The 20,964-nt window shown below is 30.5% G+C and overlaps 6 protein-coding genes across 6 annotated transcripts; 2 read left to right on the forward strand and 4 right to left on the reverse strand.

The window, feature by feature from the left end:
• Positions 1-348: 348 nt before the first annotated feature.
• cand_032920 (phosphofructokinase family protein) lies at positions 349-4,839 on the reverse strand (the record flags this gene model as incomplete). The annotated part of the gene is made up of 1 exon (XM_067213518.1): positions 349-4,839. One exon carries the CDS (start codon positions 4,837-4,839, stop codon positions 349-351), a length of 4,491 nt encoding a protein of 1,496 aa, XP_067066769.1.
• Positions 4,840-5,587: 748 nt separating this feature from the next.
• cand_032930 (peptidase family M3) lies at positions 5,588-8,114 on the forward strand (the record flags this gene model as incomplete). The annotated part of the gene is made up of 2 exons (XM_067213519.1): positions 5,588-5,627; positions 5,797-8,114. 2 exons carry the CDS (start codon positions 5,588-5,590, stop codon positions 8,112-8,114), a joined length of 2,358 nt encoding a protein of 785 aa, XP_067066770.1.
• Positions 8,115-8,278: 164 nt separating this feature from the next.
• cand_032940 (uncharacterized protein) lies at positions 8,279-14,137 on the forward strand (the record flags this gene model as incomplete). Its single annotated transcript, XM_067213520.1, has 1 exon — positions 8,279-14,137. One exon carries the CDS (start codon positions 8,279-8,281, stop codon positions 14,135-14,137), a length of 5,859 nt encoding a protein of 1,952 aa, XP_067066771.1.
• A 253-nt stretch (positions 14,138-14,390) lies between these two features.
• Positions 14,391-15,032, reverse strand: cand_032950 (uncharacterized protein; the record flags this gene model as incomplete). Its single annotated transcript, XM_067213521.1, has 1 exon — positions 14,391-15,032. One exon carries the CDS (start codon positions 15,030-15,032, stop codon positions 14,391-14,393), a length of 642 nt encoding a protein of 213 aa, XP_067066772.1.
• Positions 15,033-15,566: 534 nt separating this feature from the next.
• cand_032960 (uncharacterized protein) lies at positions 15,567-18,374 on the reverse strand (the record flags this gene model as incomplete). Its single annotated transcript, XM_067213522.1, has 1 exon — positions 15,567-18,374. The coding sequence occupies one exon, from the start codon at positions 18,372-18,374 to the stop codon at positions 15,567-15,569; it is 2,808 nt and encodes a 935-aa protein (XP_067066773.1).
• A 377-nt stretch (positions 18,375-18,751) lies between these two features.
• cand_032970 (uncharacterized protein) lies at positions 18,752-20,488 on the reverse strand (the record flags this gene model as incomplete). Its single annotated transcript, XM_067213523.1, has 1 exon — positions 18,752-20,488. One exon carries the CDS (start codon positions 20,486-20,488, stop codon positions 18,752-18,754), a length of 1,737 nt encoding a protein of 578 aa, XP_067066774.1.
• Positions 20,489-20,964: the final 476 nt, after the last annotated feature.

Genomic DNA, 20,964 nt, shown 5'->3' on the forward strand with positions numbered 1-20,964 from the left:
AAATTGGATTTGTGGAGGGGCTTATTTATGGTAATTGCTAAGTATTGGATAATCAATATTAAGATTTTGGGGAAAGCTCGAATTTTACCCAGATACCTTCATATTTCCAAGTTCTAAGCATTAACTTGTCTATATAGGTATTATCTAGCTATAAATTTGTATTTGTGTCAATATTTAGTTCTAGTGATTCCGGTTTCCCAATAAGAGCCCAACTCTTTCTAAAGTGAGTTGAATCGAAGTTTGTTCTAACTTCTTATATTCTATGTTCCTTATTAAATTTTACAAAGTTTTGTATGTTTTACAATTAAATTATTCATACTAAAGTATTCATTATAAGCTTAGTTCAAATTACTTATTAACATTCCATGGACCTTCTTCTACACTAGGGCAAATAGACTCAAGAGCATGGAAAGTACCTTGTGACTTGTATATTGAAGTGTGACCATGCAACTTGTGAGAGGATGAATTATAATCACAGAGATTAAGGGTGTGATCTACTTGATCTGGGTAACTTGATGGATATAACTGACCAGATTGAGATTTCATCTGTAGGATAAAAGGTCCAATATCTGGTAGTGATGCCAATAAATTATTATCTCTGTATCGTAAATTCAAAAGACCATTTAAGGTTACAAAGGCCGTCTTCAAAAATGATTCATTAACTCCAAATGTACAAGTCTCACGAACTAATTCTGCATAATTCTGAACATGTTTAAGCATTTCATAGTATTCAGATTGTTGCTCGTGAAGCGTTCGGAAGTAGAAATTTGCAGCTGGTCCATCAAACTGGATTGGACCTGGATTACAAAAACGGTCCTGCATAGCCCAATGATCTTGGACTATTTTTAGCCAACGGTAAGCTTTTCCTTTTAGATCTACTTCACTAGATGGAATTGTTGGAATATTACTCGGTAATTCAGGATGTGTCTCATCATTAGATGGTACAATGCGCATTAGACAATTGAAGGGTATTGATGTCATTCTCCAATCTGAAACTTCGCCACATAATCCTCTGATAGAGCATAGTTGGCCTGTAAGACCACTTTCGACTACTATTGATGCAAAGTGACCTAAAGCATAGCCAAGTTTTGAATCAAATTGAGAAGGCATTGCTGAACGTCCCTGATAGCCAAAGAAGTGTGTAAATGGCTGGAAGTTTCCGTTATACTTGCCCTCTTGTTTACGTTTTCTAAGCTCCTTCTTTATCATTAATACTAGTAAAGCCTCAGTTTCAATAGCTGAAAATGCTGAATCAACATCTAGAGATAATATCTCCTTACGAATAAAACGAGGTAAAGATTTAAATAGAGCTTGGCTCCATGGAGTCATTTTTAATGAATACTTAGGATTTTCCTCAATTTGGGAATTATTTGAAACTACACTTTCATTTATATGACTTCCCACAGATGGACTTTTTGTCATGGGAGAATTTCCATTACTACCTTTCTCATTACTATTTATATTTCCATTGATGTTTCCACTTTTGGAAATATTCGTATATCCTAATCTCATCATTTCAGACATGAAAAGCTTCTGTTGGCCATTCTCTTCTGCATGTCTTCGCAACTCATTAATTTCAGAAATGAGGATCTTCATGTCAGGAAGATGAGATAATAGTGCATCAGGAATTAAGACTGTACCAAAATTCTTCCCAAACTCAGCTCTCTTGCATATAACATCTGCAACATCCTCCACTATATGCACGAGGGTCTTATCAGCTGCTCCATATTCTTCTGCAATAATTACAACATTTGGGTGAGTCTGTAGAGCGCATTCTAATACCTCATTTGAAGGTTGTCTTCCCATTAAGCGAATAAAGTGCCAATATTTTGGCATTGATGCTGCATCTGTTAGTACATTACCAATTAAACTTGCATAGAGTTTGGTACTTGAATCAAATCCAACACAAGTTTCAACTAAATCATTGGTAAGATTATTTGATGCTGTAGCTGGAACCCCTACTATTTTCGTATTGCAGTTGTGTTGCAAAAAATATTCAGTCAGAATGGCACTTTGGGTCATCCCAAAGGCTGATCCACATAAAACCAGACCATCTAGATGTAAGCTTTCGCATACTTGACGGGCTTTTTCTAGGTTTTCAGTTGATACTAGACATTCTGTATATGTTCGCCCAATAAGCTCTGAGCCACCTTGATTTGGTAATAGATCAACATCTTTCTCTGTCAATGTAATATGTTTACCTTGTAGAAAACCTTTTACTCCATAAAATCCTAAACAACGACCTCTAACCATTCGAAGTCTATGATATAATCCCCAAACTACATTAGCTATGCCAGGTGTTTGTCTAGATAAGAGTAAAATCCCAATTCGTAGCCCAACATTAGGTTCTGAACAGGATAGATCTAATTGAACCTCTTGACAGTAAAAATGATTATCATTACATAAGTGAGGGTAACAGCTTATAATTTGTCTTTTTATTAGGGGATCACTTACATTATATTGTGTTGTAGGTTTACATCTGGCTTTAAGATGTGTCAATAATAAAGGTAAAGGAGGACGATATGTAGTTCTATATAACTGCAAAGGTGATAAAGTCCCTGAAATCCTATTAAATACGCCTCTCTTACCATTAATAGTTGTTACATTCCCTTCTAAACCTCCATTATTGTCTATAACTGTCATAGCTCCTTCTGAAACTCCAGCTCCAATTCCTTCACTAAGTAATTTCTCATCTGTTTCTTCTCCACAGAGTAGATCTTCAATAGTTGGGGACTTCACAATATAAGGGATGGAATCTGAGCAGGGACCTTCAAATTGTAAAGGACCTGGGGCTCTGTATAAATCATGAATTGCCCAAATATTGCGTACACGTTTTAGGAGCTGAAACATTGGTCCATTTAAATCTACCAATTGTCTTGTTACTGCCGCAAATAGACTATCATCAGATCTGGACTTTTTTATTTCCATAATACGTGTTATTGAAATACCGCAAGCTTGCCAATTAATGGGATTTTCTTCTAAATTCCGTATTAAAGCAAGGTAGCCATTCATACCTTTGTATACTAGAGCTGCAGCACAATGTCCCAAGGCATAACAATAGTTTGCATCAAAGTTAGAAGGCATAGCACAACGTCCCTCATATCCTAAGTAATGGTGCATCATTGTAAAGCTATATGGAATAGATAAAATGTCATCCTGTGTAGGTATAGGTGAATCTGTACAGATGCTTGTATCCGCATTATCAAATAGCTTATTTGAATCTTGGGTTAAATCTTTATCTGTTTTTTTTACCAAAGTCCGGTAATGTTGCAGATCATAATAAGAAGAATAGCCATGTCTACAATGTAATTCAGCCTCTACAAGTAATATCAAAAGTCTTTCTGTAGCAATTTTAGCAACTTGAATTTGTCCAGTAGCCTCACGGTCTATCAAAAGTTGTTCTCTAATTGTTTCAGGTAAATATTCCCAGATATTTGCTGAGGAAGGCGACAATAGTCTAGCTATCTCCCTATCATATTCTTCAGAGCTAGGTTCTAAAGAAGTGTAAACCTTAGAATCTATCGACTCAGAATTAATTCCAAGATTGGAAGATACTTCATTGTTCAAAATATTCTCTCTAGTTTTCATTTTATCCAAAATATCATTGAGTTCTTCGATTAAAATTTTCATTTCAGGAATGAATTCAATCAGACCTTCAGGTATTAATATAATACCGTACATCTTACCTATCTTTGCTCTAGTTTCAATCAAATCTACAATACTCTTCACGATTTCAAAAAGGGTAATGCCATTTTGTTCTACTTCCTCAGCTATAAATACCATATTTGGTCTTGTTTGTAAAGCTACCTCTAAAGCTAAGTGAGATGCAGATCTCCCCATAACTCTTACAAAGTGATAAACATTTTGTGAAGTACAGATATCTGAACATAAATTCCCAACACATTCTGCATATGTTCTAGCAGCTGTATCAAATCCAAATGACACTTCAACAGCTGGATTTTTTAAATCACCATCTATTGTTTTGGGGACTCCCACTACACTTATATGATTGTTGTGCTTAGCCATATAATCAGCAATAAGAGCTGCATTAGAATTAGACCCATCACCACCAGCTATAATTAGCCCATGTAATTGTAACTGTTCACATACTTCACGTACATTTTCTAAATCTTGCTCATTATTTATACGTCCTCTACCAGACCAAAGCATATCAAAACCTCCCTGATTTCTAAATCGGTCCATCAATTCTTGAGAAACAATTTTATAAGTAGATTTGAATAATCCATCAAGTCCACCTAAGAAACCAAAAAGTTGGCTATCTGGATGATAGGACTTTATAAAATCATAAACTCCGCCAATAACATTATGTCCTCCAGGAGCTGGTCCTCCGGAAAGTACAATTCCTACCCTTAATGCATGGAATGGAGTTCCATTTGGAGTTGTATCATTACTTTGAATTATCTCAACACATGGGCCCCCAAAAGTATGTGGAAGTAATTTCTTTAATATATCAGCATCCTTTTGTATCAAGTCTGGAATTTCAATTTCACATATATCCACCATAGTTGAACTCAGTGATAGAGGGAGCGTTGGAACCCAAAATTGACGTTCCAGTTGAACTGGACTAAAATTTTCAAATAAATCCGCCGAATGTAAATGAGGTTTACCACCCATACTGAGCTTGAATGAATCCAGACGGGTTGTTAGTGTTCTATCTGGATCCCGGCGTCGTAGTGGACGTTGGATCTCATGATTCCTCATTGACGTTGAACTACTTCTATCCTTATCAAGATGTGTATCTTCAAGGATAACTGCAAGGCTCCTAAGACGACGGATTGTATGCTTCTTGTTTCGGTTACCATCTATTCCTTGTAACATTGTTTACTTTCTTCTCTTTCTTTTTAAACAGAATAGGCCTAAAATACCGTAAAACCCTGGAAATTTAGAGTCAACACACACTTGCAAAACACCAAACTACTTTAATAATAAGAATACTGTAGATTACAGCAAATTCCCCAATTTTTTTTTTACTGTTTGTCCGTCTCTTTTGTTAGAAGCAAATTAGATGAGTAATGAAACTTAAGTGGATTCCATTTACCGCCTATGACCTCACATAATTTATACCGCCTAGTAACTTAGATACTTTGGTACTTTAGGCTTTCTATATCTCCCAAAATAGAAATACTTTTAGATAAGCTATAATACAATTTTATTTTATAGTTAATACAGCAAATATTCTGTGTAATTTGAAATCACATATAAAGTATGATAAATACTGATTTTTACCCCACAAAAATTTGTTATCAAATCCAAAGTAACGCGTTTGCATGCAAAGCTGGTAATACAAGACTAGCAGAGACTGTAGTTAACTACCTTATATATACATATTTTAATACTTTCTTAAAACCACATACCTAGGACTTTTTACTTTTACGTATACATTAAATAATTAAGGAGGGAACACTAGTGAGAGATATTCAGTTTTTGTTCTGGATCCATAGTGTCTCTTTAAAAAGTAAACAACTAAATAACAAACTAATAATTCTAAGTGGTAAAAAATATAATTAAATGTTGTAAAATCAATTTGGAGCTATATTCTTGAGGTATTCGGATGTAATACATTATAATGGGAGGAACGAATAATAGCTTAAAAGAACTAAGCAGTTGTGAGTTTTAGCGGATATTTCTTCCTGAAAATTCTAATCAGACGCAAAAGGAATCTGCGACTTTCTCTAAAAAATAAATTAGATTAATGATCAAATATTGGCAACAAAATGACAGTATCTGTCATGAAAAACGATTTTTTTAAATTAATTTTTAAATGTGCCTATATAGCAACAAATAGGATAGAGACAGCTGTACTAAGAACTGTTGGTGGTATATCAAAAATAAATGGTGATCAAATGATTAGGATAACAGCAGATACGATTAGTAAATGTAAGCATATGTTGCTTGATTGCATTGGCAAATCTACTAATCAACTTGTTAATATACTAGATAATGTGTCTAATGAGTTATGCTGTATTGGAGATGCAGCTGAACTTATACGTACAGTATCAAGCGATACAAATAATAGAAGGAAAGCAGATATATGTGTAAAAAGTATACGTCATTTTATGGACTCAGTAAATTCAAATTCGAAACTGTATGAGATTTTGACGAGTGCTAAATCAAGTGACTGCAAGAGTGAAGAAGAAAGAAAAGTTTTAGATAATATGATTGATTCAATGAAAGTTCATGGTGTACACTTAAAAGATGACGAAAAGCAAAAATATTTGATGTTGTTGCAACAAGATACTTTTTTAAGTTATTCTTTGACAAAGATCAAGGATGAGATATTACTAGAGAACAACATAACATATAAATCAATACCAATAAAGCGATATGAATTGGAAGCTATTGGTATAAATATACGAGAAAGTAATGAATATTTTACTGAGAAGATAGGGTCATGGGGATTAGATGAAAATGACTGGATAAATATAATAGCTGGTACCTCTTTATTTAATAAGGTGTTGGAGAGGCTACCTGATGAAAAGAAGAGAAAAGAAATGTATTTGATAAAGGAAGAAATTAATAATAGTGTTGGAAGCTGTTTGTTACCATCAAACGATGGTTTAAGGACAAGTCAAGAATGTTTATTGTTACTGCTGAATATTCGTCAACAAATAGCTAAGTATAGTGGATTTTCTTCATGGTTATATTTGGTACAAAGAGGAGTGATAAAAAGCCCAAAAGATGTTTACTCTTTTTTAATGAATACTTTTGAGAGAATCAAACCTAATTTATATGATGAGCTGAGTATCTTATATAATATTAAAATTGAAGATTATTACAAAGGCGAGAAATATGCAATTACGAGAGAAATTCAGCCATGGGATTTAAATTACTTGAAATATAAGTATAGTATGCAGATCTTACGGGAGATTAAATGCGACGAAGATGATGCATCATTATTTTTTCAAGTTCTTAATCCTAGTTTAATACTTTTACTAGATTATATGAATTGGATCTTGATAAAGTTTTTTAATGTCCAATTAAATTTAGTAAACCCACATAATTTTGGGAATCTATGGGATGACAAGGTACTGATGTTTACTATTAGTAGGTGTAATTCACCAACTAATCAAGAATTTCATAAGTGGGAGAAGTATTCATTTCTTACCTCTAATATTAGCAATTCTACTAATGTACTTAATTCATCATCAATAATAGGTGAATTATATCTTGATTTGTGGGAAAGAAAGGACAAACCAGATATATTTGCACAATTTACTTTGAGAGGTTCGAAACATCACGACTCTAATGAATTTATATCTAAGATTGGTAATTTCTCGACATATAATCAAATTCCAGCTGTGTGCTTGGTATCTAATTTTCCATTTCCTAGTTCTAACTTAAAAGGTAGTAACATAGAATGGTTAGCATCTACTAAAATCCCTTTGGTATCAAGTATCCCATTATTTCATGAATTTGGCCATGTAATACACTCTTTACTCAGTAAGACAAATTATCAACACCTATCTGGAACTCGTGGTCCTACAGACTATGTTGAATTTCATAGTCACTTTATGGAGAATTTTGTGAGATCACCTAAATACTTTATAGAATATTTAAATATTACTTGTAAAAGTTTTAGAAAAGTTCCAAATAATAAATATTTAGAGAAGTTTGTAAATCAGTTACCTAATTTGGAATTGATAGAATTGATCCGAACTGCTTTAATAGATCAGCACTTTTATAGTTTCTTTTTGGAAGAAGAATTAAATATAAATAAAACTCAGCATTATCATAGGATAATATCAAGTATATGTAATTTAATAAGTAAGGAATTATATATAGATTGTGGTAATATTGGATCACTATTCAATATTATTAGAGTGCCACCATTAATAACTCTAGATCATCTAATACATTATGGTGGCACTTATTATTGTTATCCCTACTGTAAAGTTTTATCCTCAAATATATGGAGTCAAACTTTCGAGAGAGATAATTTATATAATAAATATACTCTTGGAAGTAATTATAGAGAACATATTCTATCTAGAGGTTCCATAGATCCATCATTAAAGCCAATAATCAAATTTCTTAATTCATTGGAAATCAGAGATACCAAAATAGATGTCTTAAAGCCTCATATTTTGGGATGATTTTAGATTCTATTTGCAAGTAATGGTCTTAATTATTAAACAATTCCCAATGAAAATAACAATCTTCACGGTAAACCCGCTTGAGATCAAATATTGGCTCCCAGCACCTGAGTGCTCCACAATAAATGAAAACATGTTTATAATAATTACAAAATTTTGGTAAAATGGACGTTACACCTGAGGATTGCTCGGTAAATCCTCAAGTATTGGCATCATTTAAGTGGCTATGCTGTTCTAACTCTAATCGTGGGAAATTAAGCCCAATGTATCAGCTAATAGTTGGACTTGGTTATATAGTATTTCTAATTTTATTTACTTTAGTTTTAAGTTTAGTTATTCAGACAAATAGCATATACAACTCGGTATCAAGTATCACTATGGCAGTAAATATGGCAAATTGGAATCCTGGTGAATATACAGCTAAAGACTCAAATATTTACACAATACAATCCTATTCGGATATTCAAAATTGGCTATACTATGTTTTAGGCCCTCTGCTACTTCATGGATATATATCTGACCAAAATCTACTTATTGGAGCAGTTTTAAAGAAGTGTGAATCAAAATATGTAGCTGAAAATACATATGAATATTACTCACCTTTTATCCCAAAAACATATGGAAATTTACATATACTAGATCGTTCTAACTGTAAGGAAACTACACTAAATCTTATATCTCGTATAGCATCTCCATATAAATCACTACAACAGTTCTTTAATTCTACAGAAGATTTCGTTTATCAATATGTTGAAACTGAAATTCCAAATTTACCAATAATATCAAACAATACAAACGTAACAAGTGTTAATATTGAAATGTTACTTTATAATGGGAATATCGATGTCTTTAGTATATTGGAGTACAATTTCAAACTAACATCTTTTGGATCTTACAGTTTTGATTCATCATTTTGGAGTGCAACTCCAATAAAATCATATATTGGTTTTCCTTGCTATAAATCTTGTAATTTAACAACTAAAAAGATTATCCCAGTTCTTTTATTTTTTCTTTATTGTATATGTGTACTTTTTCATACTCTATCAGGACTTTTCATGCTATTCTCTAATTGCTATTATAATGGAAAATTAAAAAAAATTGCATATCAAGATTCTGATAATCTAGATTCTGATAGTCAAATTCCAAGTGTTGAGTCTTGGAAAGAATACTTTAAACATAGATCCTTGCCTATAACTATTAGATTATTCAACTTATGTATAATTGCTACTTGGCTCGGGTCTGGCATTATTTTGCAAACCCTTCCTTATGAAACACTGGATGAAATTTTGCAATCAACAAATAGCTATACAGGTCATATCCTTCATAATTCCCATGATACTAATGATTTAAAATACTTAAAGAAACTTACATTGAGTAATATTATTTGGACTGTAAAATTGGCATCTTCACTCCGCTTTATTGGAATGTCCCTGGGATGTGTGGTTATCCTGCTAATTATATTCAGAACATTTCATATATTCTCTACATTATTTGCAAATATTAATTCACCTCTAATAGCAATATTTTTATATTTTAAAAAAGTGGTTGGTTTTGTATTATTTTTATGTTTAATTATTTTAATAGTTACATTGACTATTGTCATATTTCTCCAGTTTGACAACTTTTCATTGTTTTTTAGAAGCTTTTTAGCATCACTATCATATTCATTAATGACGATACTTCTGTCTCCTTGTCAGCCAGTCTATTTGAAAGAAGGTTTTGCAAATTTTAATCCCAGATTAACATTTTTTACCTTGTTATCATTTTCCGTTGCTTATATTCTTCTATTTTTAATACTATTACCTTTATCAATAGCTACAACTATATACTTGTATGGTGAAATTGAACTTTATCAAGTATTCAACCAAAATTCAGACAATATCTTTACTATAAAATCATCTTTAAATGCATGGATACAACAATTATTTTTTCTTTCAACCTTTTGGCAAACTTTATCCAACGATTCTAGTTTATCACATAGAATTATACAAAAGAACAAGAACTATTTAGAAAATATGAATTTAGATAGTAAATATGATTTAGGCCAAAATAAACAATTTTCATTTGAAAAATACCAAGTAAGTGGTGCTAACGAGAAATTATTGGATACTTCTAGTAGAACAAATATAGATTGGATAAAACGACGATATAGAAGATTGAAACTTTTCTTCTCATTTCCTCCAAAGCTTGAATTTATTCCTTATCAGCTATTTATATTGATGTTTTTGTTTGTATGTCTATCTATCTGTTGGACTGTCTTAGTATTTCGTACTCAACTTCATCCAAATGTTCGTTCTGTTATTTGGGATATACTTAATGCACCATTTAGAGCCCCATCTCTTTTTAGTATGAATATAGATTTGAATAATTCACCATATATATTTCGTAATTGTTCATTGAGGAATACTGAGTATCCGAAGTTTTTTTTTAATGATGACCAAATTAAACAGATCCCAAGTTCCTTAATAGTAGGTTTGAATCAATCTGTTCAGCTCAGCAATATAACATCTATACATCATCTAAACATTTGGTTTGCAAATATATTCATACCCTTGATTGAATCTAATGATATTAAGGGATCATACATAAATTTATCCATACATGATGATTTATCTGAGACATATTCAAGTAAAGATAATAATGGACATATGATACCTATTGCATATACCAAATTATATCCAATAACTAATCCAATGCTAATTGTTAGACAATCATGTAGCATTCCAATATGTAATTCAAATCCAACTTCCGCTGGTTACTATTTATCAGTACTATCCGACATTTCCAGCGAATTTGAATCAATTGGGAATTTAGCTGAATTCAATTCAACTACCCCAATGAAAAATTTAAATTATTTAAATACTTTCTCTTCATATAAATCACTTTCTATTTTAGAAGATTTAAATAATAAAAAAAAAAGTAAATTTTTAAGTAAATCTAGAGAAGATAGGATTATATTTGACATGTCAGAAATAGCTGGCAATAGCATTGATAAAAGTGGCACTAATAAAACTGAAGAGATATCCTTAATGACCCACAATAACTCAAAAAATAATGAATCTGGGATAGATATTGATAAAAATATATATCATGAAAAAGATCTTAAACTTAGTAATTCTCTAAAATTTTCTAAATCTCTAGTGTCAATTGAAACAACAAGCCAGCTACGATCTATGGTTGCTGAAAGTGGCATTAGACGCATCTTTTTTTTATATTCGGGTACTGATGATCAGATATATCAGCAATATTTAAATGCTTTAAATGGAACTGCTGTTGGTAGTATGTTCTGGATAGTTAAATTGGGAAGTTCTGCAAATGATGAAATATCAATTGAATTTTTACCATCTCTAACTCCCTTTAAAAATATCTCTGAGATTGTTGGTTCTTCAGGAAATCTATTTGATTTTAGTCTTCAAAAAATGCAAATTTTATTTCCAATTTACTTATCAAGTATATCATCAGTAGCACTTATAGATATTAATATAAACTTTTTCCAAAGTGGACTTTTTGAAACATATTTTGATGTAAAAATTATTGATAATTATTGGATTAATTATGAAAACAGTTCTAATATTAATTACAAATATTTAAAATCTAATAAAGAAACCAATTTTTCAAGTTCATCATGGGCTTACTGTTTTGTTGCACTAGCCATTATGTTGTTAATTTTGACGATAATTATTGCCCTATACTTTTATAATATTTCTAAAAAACGTCAGATACGTACATCTAATATTTTCCATACTGATATTGATAATATAGATCTTCCAAATAATAATAAGTCCTTTAGGACAAAACTGGAGGATAAAGCACTGATGGATGATGATAGCTCATCATCGAAAAGAGATTATAGCTCTACAATAAAAAGACGGGTAAATATTTCTTCAGAGTCAAAGTTTTCAAAAAGTAGTAAAAGTGATAAAATAAATAACGAAGATATGTTAATAAGTAATGAGAAAAAAAGTGCAGAAAAAGGCAATGGAAAAGACAGAAATGGATATCATATACAAGAAGTGTCTATGGATGTTGATATTAGTGATATTTCAATACCTGATGAAGATATTATTGCACTGTATAGATTGAGCAGATTTAATACATTCACTCTTTCTATCTTGACATTGGCATTTCTAAGTTGCTTTTTAACTTGTATTGTATTTTTTGCATACCTATCTACTCAATCTTTAGTTCTGAATTTGAAAACTATAAATTCAGAAGGTAAATTTGTTTCAACTGCGACATATGAATCAGATGGATTACCATGGTCGATCCCAATTTCTGAGACGAGCAGGTTAGAAGAAGATATACAAACTATTGGCCATGGTTCAGGATTTTACAATGGGAATGCATTCTCATTATATTCTCTGCTTAATATTGTTGCTAATATACAAAAATTAACTTGGTACTTCAAAATGTTTGAATTTTTTGCAGCATTGTTGATTTTTATTTACATTATTTATTTATTATTTTATTCAGGAATACTCATTGATCGTTATCATAGGACTAAAGTATTTAGAATGAAGAGTTTACAAAAAAGTAGAAGATATTGTGTATCTTCACTTGATTCAACATTATCTCTAACTAATTTTATGGATTCAGCATCTATAACTGGTTTTAGCTGGAAAAGAGCAAATAATATAATGCTCCCTTCTATGTTCATAACATTTATATTTTTACTATTTTTTGCTTTAATTGGATATTGTACACTAGGAATACAAGAATTATCATTTCTTACATATTATTATTCCATTCTTAGTTCTTTGCTAGTGATATTCAATTACAATAGTATTAAATATTTATTTCTTACAAACGTACTATATACTTCTAATGTTGGACTTTATACTAATTGGATAAGTTACTTTTGGAAACCAGTATTCCTTGTTTTCACTTTTTTCTTTTATCAATTTATTTTAAAAGCCTTACTTCCAGCATCAGTCATTTGTTATTTGAGATCTCTATCAACTAAAAATCTACAGAATTCTCATGATATACTATTATCCAAACTTAATACTATTGCAGTTACAAGACCTAGAATAAAAATATTTGTTAACGACAGTATTATGTTAAGAATGAGATTCTTCATAAAGGCACTGTATCGTAAACTTGGTACAGTTAGGGATTTTCCACAAGAATTCGACTTGTTTAAGGAATCTGAAACATCAGGAATTTTGGAAGAAGATATAACTGATATTAGAGAAACTGGAGATAATCCTGACTGGATATTTGCAAAATTAATCCCAGAAATATTTAATGAGTTGGTACATTATAGAATAAATGAATTGGAACTTGTGAAACAGGACCAACAGAATTTACAAAATATCCGTGATTATCTAGCAGACATTTCGCTGCAACTACTGTTAATTCAAGAACACTTAGTAAAAATCGAATTCCTTAGATGCAAGCTATCAATGATTCGTCATGAATTAATGAATGTCAATGAAGCTAAAAAGGAGGTATCTAGAGGAAATAAGGAGTCAAAACACTATATTAATAGACTATTGCAAAGATTAATGGGTATATATGATGATATTGAGCATTTGAATCAAACTAGCCGAGTTTTGGGAATTTCTAGAGATGAGAAAGCAGGTATTGGAGTATCGGCTATAGATGCTGGTATTTTTCCTTCTGGTCTAGATGTAAGGCTATCTTTAGAACATGAAAAGCAAAAGTACTCTGAAGATTTTATGTATGAATATAATCATTCATATGCAAAAGCCTTATTTGAAAATTACAAACTTCAGGATATTGCATTTACAGGCTTAGAGGATAATAACTCTAGTAATGAAGATAAAAGTAATCATGACTACTCAAATAAATCTGAAATCTTGGCTGAAGATGAGAAAAAACTTGGAGATCCTCAATATTATGAACTTTCTGAACATGAAGAAAGTTACAAAATGAAACAAACTAGTCCAAAAGGCGATAAGTCAGTGAAATACTTAAATAACCAGAAACATAAAAAACGTGTAAAGAATCTAGATAAAAAAAGTATACAGAAAGCAAAGAAATTGTGGAACAAGAAATAACAATATTAGCCTATAGTTTATTGAGTAATAGAGATATTGCACATTTACTATATTGTCCAGTAATTCAGTTTATAATATTGAACATTATCCTCTCACAAGAACTAAGAAGTATTTAGATTTGTAATTAAATTGTGTATCATTTATATCTTAATATATTTTTAGTATATCGGATTCACTTCATATTAAATTAAGTACTGTCTAAATATGAAACTAATATAAATTTTAAGGTTTTTTAGAGGGTTTAGTAATTTGTTTAGTCACTATTTGATATCGAATACCTACTTTTCAGTCTTCTACCTTGCTTTTTAAGTTCATCCTCTATATGATTGTCATTTAGCATTTCACTCTGCTTTCCTAATTCCTTCTCTATGTGCTTATTTTGCACTGATTTCCCTTCTATTCCCAAGTCACTATCAGCAGAGCTATCGTTACTTGATTCTTGTTCAGTGAGTAGTTCCTCTTCTCTTAACATCATCTGGAAGTAATTGTTTACTTCAGATGATTTAGACTTGAATAGTTCACTTACTTTTTCATCTTTTTTAATTTCAAGCAATTTATTACTACACTTCCTCCATATTTCATCATCACTTAATTCTGGATATATTGCTTGTTGTGAAGCATAATTATGAAAGTAGAATAAATGACTAGGTGTTGTTTGTTTTAAGTCATAAAAATCCCATGGCTGTAGAGGTTTTATATTTTTGAAAATGAGTTTATGTAGCCTTTTACATTCAGAGTTGTAGATATTCCTTTCCTCTACAGATAAATTCTTCCAGTCATCAACACATTCCTCCATTGACTTCTTTTTGTTCTTAAAGCCATATAGTAGCTTGCCTGATACTGGAGGAATAGAAGTCCCATTAAGAAAGAAATCAAGTCCAGATATTACAGACATTTGCCCTTTTATATTTAATTAAATTTAACATGTATATATTTAACCTTGTATTATAAATACAGTATATATCAATATTTTTTATAGATTTTTAAAGCACACCCAGTATTCTGTGGGTAGCGGTATCGGATCTTTAGTTTTATTATTCGGCATACTTTCATACTTCAAAATATATTGAACAATCGCGTTTCTGAATGTACAAACCAAGAAATACTTGAAAATTACTTCATAAATCTTTTTAAATAAATTCTCAAAGTTAAGCATTAAATTTAAGCTAGATATATATGCATGCAGCACCGGTATTTAGAACACAAAAAAGACATAAATACAAGATCCCAGATTGTCAAAAAATCATAAAGGCTCAAAAGTAGACAATTATATTTCTCAAACCTAACTGAAGTGTTTCTAAATGTTCGGAGATCGTCCTATAAATAAATTATTTAAAATAGATCCCAGTGTTTTGGTTACTTTATAAATTATTAAATATTCCGGTTTTCGGATATATTTCATTTCTACAAAGTGAGCTACTTGAATTTATTAATTCCAACCTATTTCACCAGATTTTAATTTGTATTTAATTAGAGTGGCCACTGTAATAAATGTAGAAAGAAATAATGCAGCTATAATATTGGATTTTTTGAAGTCCTTTGGAAGATTGTCAAAGGGGGTACTTGGCTGGAATGATAAAACCAATAATGAATCCGTCCCAAAACATACAAGAATACTTGTAGATTCAGAACCCATATCAGGAATTGTAGTGATTTCTTCTATAGAAAATACATTTATAGGAATTTTAAAGTGTGTAGACTCTACTGGTTTATATGCAGGATATTCCTTAATTTCAATAGCTTTAGCAAACTCTGACTTTACAATTAATGGGTTTGGACGCCTAGGACTTATGATTTCTTCTGGAATACCCTCAATTATTCCGCCTTGCTTGGATGCAATAAGAAGCATTTTAGGAGTTATGGATTCTGCTGTGTTGCTTATAGTAGCAGAAGTAATTGGACTCTCAAATGGATATAGTATTTGAGTTTGAATAACAAAAGGATTTTTCTGTATAATTTCTGAATCCCAAATTTTAGATGGTTCTTTAGTAGTAAAATATAAAATTACAGATTTGATCTTATTTAAGTAATTCAACTCAATGTCACTTTTATCATATTCATAATACATTTCAAATGTGATGATGACTTGGGTTTGATGCAATGAATGAAAAGCTGTAAGTATAATGATATTTGAATGAAATGATACAGTAAATGGATGCTTCAATATTTCTGGTAGTATTGTTGTATAGTGAAGGTTTCCAGTTAATCCATCAATAATAAACACTTTTAGCTTGTTACTTAGTATAAATAGCAAATTAGGATTGTCATATTTATGTACAATATCACTATCTACAGTTACTATTGCTGGGATTCCCTTACAATCTGGACATTGTGGAGTAGTCATTATTTCAATTTCTTCATTACTATCTCTGCTAAAGTTCAAAGTAAACTCCCATATATGTTTTATATCTCCACTTTTATTCAACATATATCCAGATATTGATCTCTTATTATACAATATAAATATATCCGAATAAAATTCAGATTTTGTATGACTTTGTCCAAAATTAATTACTTGTATTGGTTTGTTTGTATCTCCAATAACTAATAATTTGGGATTTATCAGAGGTCTACCAATATTTCTATATGAAGATATCATTACAAACTTATAATCCCCAATTATTTCATTTACTTTAATTCTGTCCATAATTTCTCCATTAAAAATATTGATTTTGTATATATTTAAGCCAGCTACTACAATTAAAAATGGGTTATCACTTTTCAATATATTATTTATTGAAGAGTCAACTAGATAAATATTATATTTTAGCAGTATTGATTGTTCAAGTTCTACATCTTCGAGTATACTATTTACCCATAACAAACGTCCACTAGTTATATTGAAAGCATAAACTCTCCTAATTCCAGTATTAATTATAAACAATAAATTACCATTAGTACTAGATTCATTTCTAAATGCTTCTGGCATATAAATATGCTTTGCAGTTAAAATATTTTGTTTTATTTTCAGATTTGCTAGATTTATTAGATTATCTTTATAATCAATTGGAGTATACAAAGTATATTTGTTTTTCTCAGCTTTGGAGAGAAGAAAGCCTTCTTCGTAAAAATTTATCCAAATTGGATCTTGACACCCTGTAATATTACAGTCAATTTCTATAATTCCAATCAAATAATCTTGCCATTGAATAATTATTCGTGAACTAGATATCATTGATACATAGTGAATATTACCATGATTAATAGCTTTATTATCAAATTTTAAGTTAAAATTTAAGGGTTGATTTCTTTCTTGGAATTTAAAGTTTAAAATTACCTGGATATCAACTGATTTTGACAAGTCGCAATATGATAAGCTGAACAAATTATAATGATCTCCTTCTTTACTGTAAATAATAAAGGGGTTTTGCATATTTTGTGAAATTACAGGATAATTCACAAAACCTTTGAGAATATTAGTGTTATTGTTTAATGTAATAGCCAATTCGTCACCAGCAAAATTTGTTAATTTTAGTGGTTTTATTTGATTCATATTTACTTCTAAATTTAAATTGTTTAGATGTACAGATACTTCTGAATTCCCACTTAAGTTTATAGTTAATAATTGAATTCTTAAATTGGAATTAACTACCAGGCAAGAAAATGTCCATGTTTCATTCTTATTTATAATAATGGATGAATCATATATAATTAATTGTATACTAGTTGGTATTTTGAACCTATTAATAATATTCATATTATCCTTTATTGTTGAGTTCAAATAAGAGTGTATAATTTCACTAGAAGAATGTGTTAAAACTTCTATACTCTTTCTTTTAAAAAGTAATATAAAGTTTTCACTTGAATTCTCCAAAATTTTATTTATCTCTAATATTATTCCATTATTTTGATTGACCATAACAAGAAGTTTACCAGTCTTAGTGAATATATATATTGTCTTATCGATCAAGGTTATCCTGGGTATAGAAAAATCGTCGGTTTCATAACTTATTCCTAAATAGGTGGACCAATCTATACCTACTTTAGAAGATATACCAATACTAATTTGACGGATATGAAGCATATTTGTAGCCTTATTTACTAACAATTGAATTATCTTTAAATTTGGTGCATAGATATATTTAACATCTACAACTTCGTCTTTTGGGTTAACCGGATCAATAGACCAAATCAGATCTTCATCTTGTAACATAATTACTTTCCCTTTAGTTGATATGTATACACTACTATGTGAATCAGAGCTCCTTGAAGAATAGAGCTTGCCAATACCTTGCATATATATACCAGACTCCTTAATTGAGTAGGAGGACCCATTCTTTAAGAGGAATAAAAGTAGAAAGACAATATGCAAATTTATAGACTTCATATCAAAAGGGTACAGATAACCTAAAGTACAAAAACCACAAATCTAATAGTATTAGGAGGGAATTTGTCTGAGAAATGTGAAAATAATACCGGTTATAAGGTACCGGAATAATATTATGGTCAGTATGTAAGTTTTATACATTTTTATAACTAATTTTTAATGTTTTATTCAATATAATATATAACAAAGTGGTTAACTAATTTGAATATTAAAACCTTAATCTTTCAGATGTAAACTTGTTAGCAATTTCTAAGTAATAGATCTGAATATTTAAAATATTTAGTAAATTATTCAAATTCTTTAACAATGTCTCTCCACGAAATATTTACACCAGAATTCTCATTGGGTTCTTTTAGACAAGATTCATCATCTAAGTCTGTTTCTTTAAATTCATCTCCTGAGAAATATTCTGTCTCTTCTATATTGAAATCAGAAGTCGATTTTAAGTTGTCCAAAGATTCATGTTCTACCTGAATTACTTTAGAATCTGATTCTTTATTTATTTCAACACCTTGAGATTGATTATTTTCTTGTTCTTTATTTGGAGGGGGAATAAAATAGGGAATCTTACCCGTTATCCAGTCATTCAGAATAACTTTAGCAGTAGTTGCATGATCTATCTCCCCACCTTTCAAAAACTTCCCTAATCTCTTCCCAACTATAGTTAAAAATTCATCTGTATCTCCCCAATTATCACTAGCATTAAGATGATATTTCTGTTTTATATGGTGTGCTTTAACTTTTTGTAATAGTTCTGATATGTAAATTGAAGGATCCGATAATTTCTCAGTACGAACTGCACCTTTTAATACAACGTTAATACTTGCTTGGAAATTATTAAATTCTCCATTCTCTGTATTTGTTGATGTTGGAGGGACTATACCTGGACAATCTATAAGATATAACCTGTGTGTTAAATGAATATATTGCCAAATCTTAGTTTCACCTGCTATTGGGGCAACCTTGCAAACCTTACTACCTCTTAAGGTATTGATAATACTTGACTTACCAACATTTGGATACCCAATAAAACCTACACTAACATGTTTTTTATCCTTCATTAAAGAAGCATATTGTCTAAGAACATGAAATAATGTTTTTTTACCAAATGGATTAGTTATACTTGAATGGAAAGCTATTGTTGGTCTTTTTGATGCATAAAAACCTATCCAACGACTTGCTACCCACTTTGGAATCAGGTCTACCTTATTTAAAACATAAACAAGATACTTCTGTGGGCATTCTTTTTCTAAATACTGCTCAATATAAATACATCTTGTACCTTGGGGGTCCCTACTATCTAATACATGAATAATTATATCAGAACTATCTATTACTTTGTATAATTCTTGCCATATGCGTTTTGATGTACCCTTCTTTAAAACAGCATCATCCTTAAGTAATTCAAATCCATCGAATCTTGAATTTATTTCATTCTCATTATTTTCTACAATATCATACTCTGTATTACGTTTCTCAACATTCTCTGTTAAATCTGATAAACTGTCAAACTGAGAGCTCAACCTTGGTTTCTTTCGCCTCTTATGACCCTCACCAAATGTTTGGTTATATGGTTCAATTTTTAAGAGATTTCCACCATATTTAGTATTTGATACTGATTCACTATTCTCTTTTATAAGATGAATAGGTAACTTAGAACGTCTCAAAACTATAGAATAGGGATCTGATGATACTTCTGACATCTGCTGACGAAAACTCTCTAATTTTGATTGAGTTATTACTCTAGTATTTCCAAACCAACGTCTATCTGGTTCTACTCGTACCATTGTTCCAGAAGGTTTATCATTACTAGACAATACTCCTTTCTCGTTATACATGTTCAAGCGACTAATTGTACTCCTGGTACGGTAAAAACCCTCCTTCTTATTATTATCTAATAATCTATCTGGATTAGTTGATGACTTACTTTTTGAAATAGCAGTCATCTGTTTCTTCATTTTGTGACTTCGAACTGTCTTAAAACGCTCTACAGCCGAGCTTAAACGTTTTGTTTTTTTCGCCATTTCTCCAAATAATATCGACCTGAACCCTAAATAATTGTCTCTGACTCCAAAATTAAAGATTTTTTTTTCAATTTATAAGGTTGATATATTTAATAAATAAGTATGTCAACTTTTTAGAAATTATAAACTAATCTATAAAATGATACTCATATTGGCGCCTTTTATCTATAGAACTAATACTTAGAGTAACTTTATTTCAAAAAAACTTCAAATAAATTTTCCAATGCTCTTTAATTTAACTGGTAATTATATTCTTAAAATCTACTCTAAATTAGACACATCTTTATTTCAAAAAACTAGTTATAATAGTACTTTATTTTCTAGACACAACTAATTTATTTGAAATTCCACAAACACTACTGAATATAAAAGCCTATTCAGTATTCATACCTGAGAAATATTATACTATAAATACCAATTCAATATAAGTATATGACTATGGTATTACTAAGTCCCCAAAGAAATCCTATCCTACT

Source organism: Cryptosporidium andersoni (genome assembly GCF_001865355.1).
Source record: "Cryptosporidium andersoni isolate 30847 chromosome Unknown contig_1, whole genome shotgun sequence".
Taxonomy (NCBI): Eukaryota; Apicomplexa; class Conoidasida; order Eucoccidiorida; family Cryptosporidiidae; genus Cryptosporidium; species Cryptosporidium andersoni.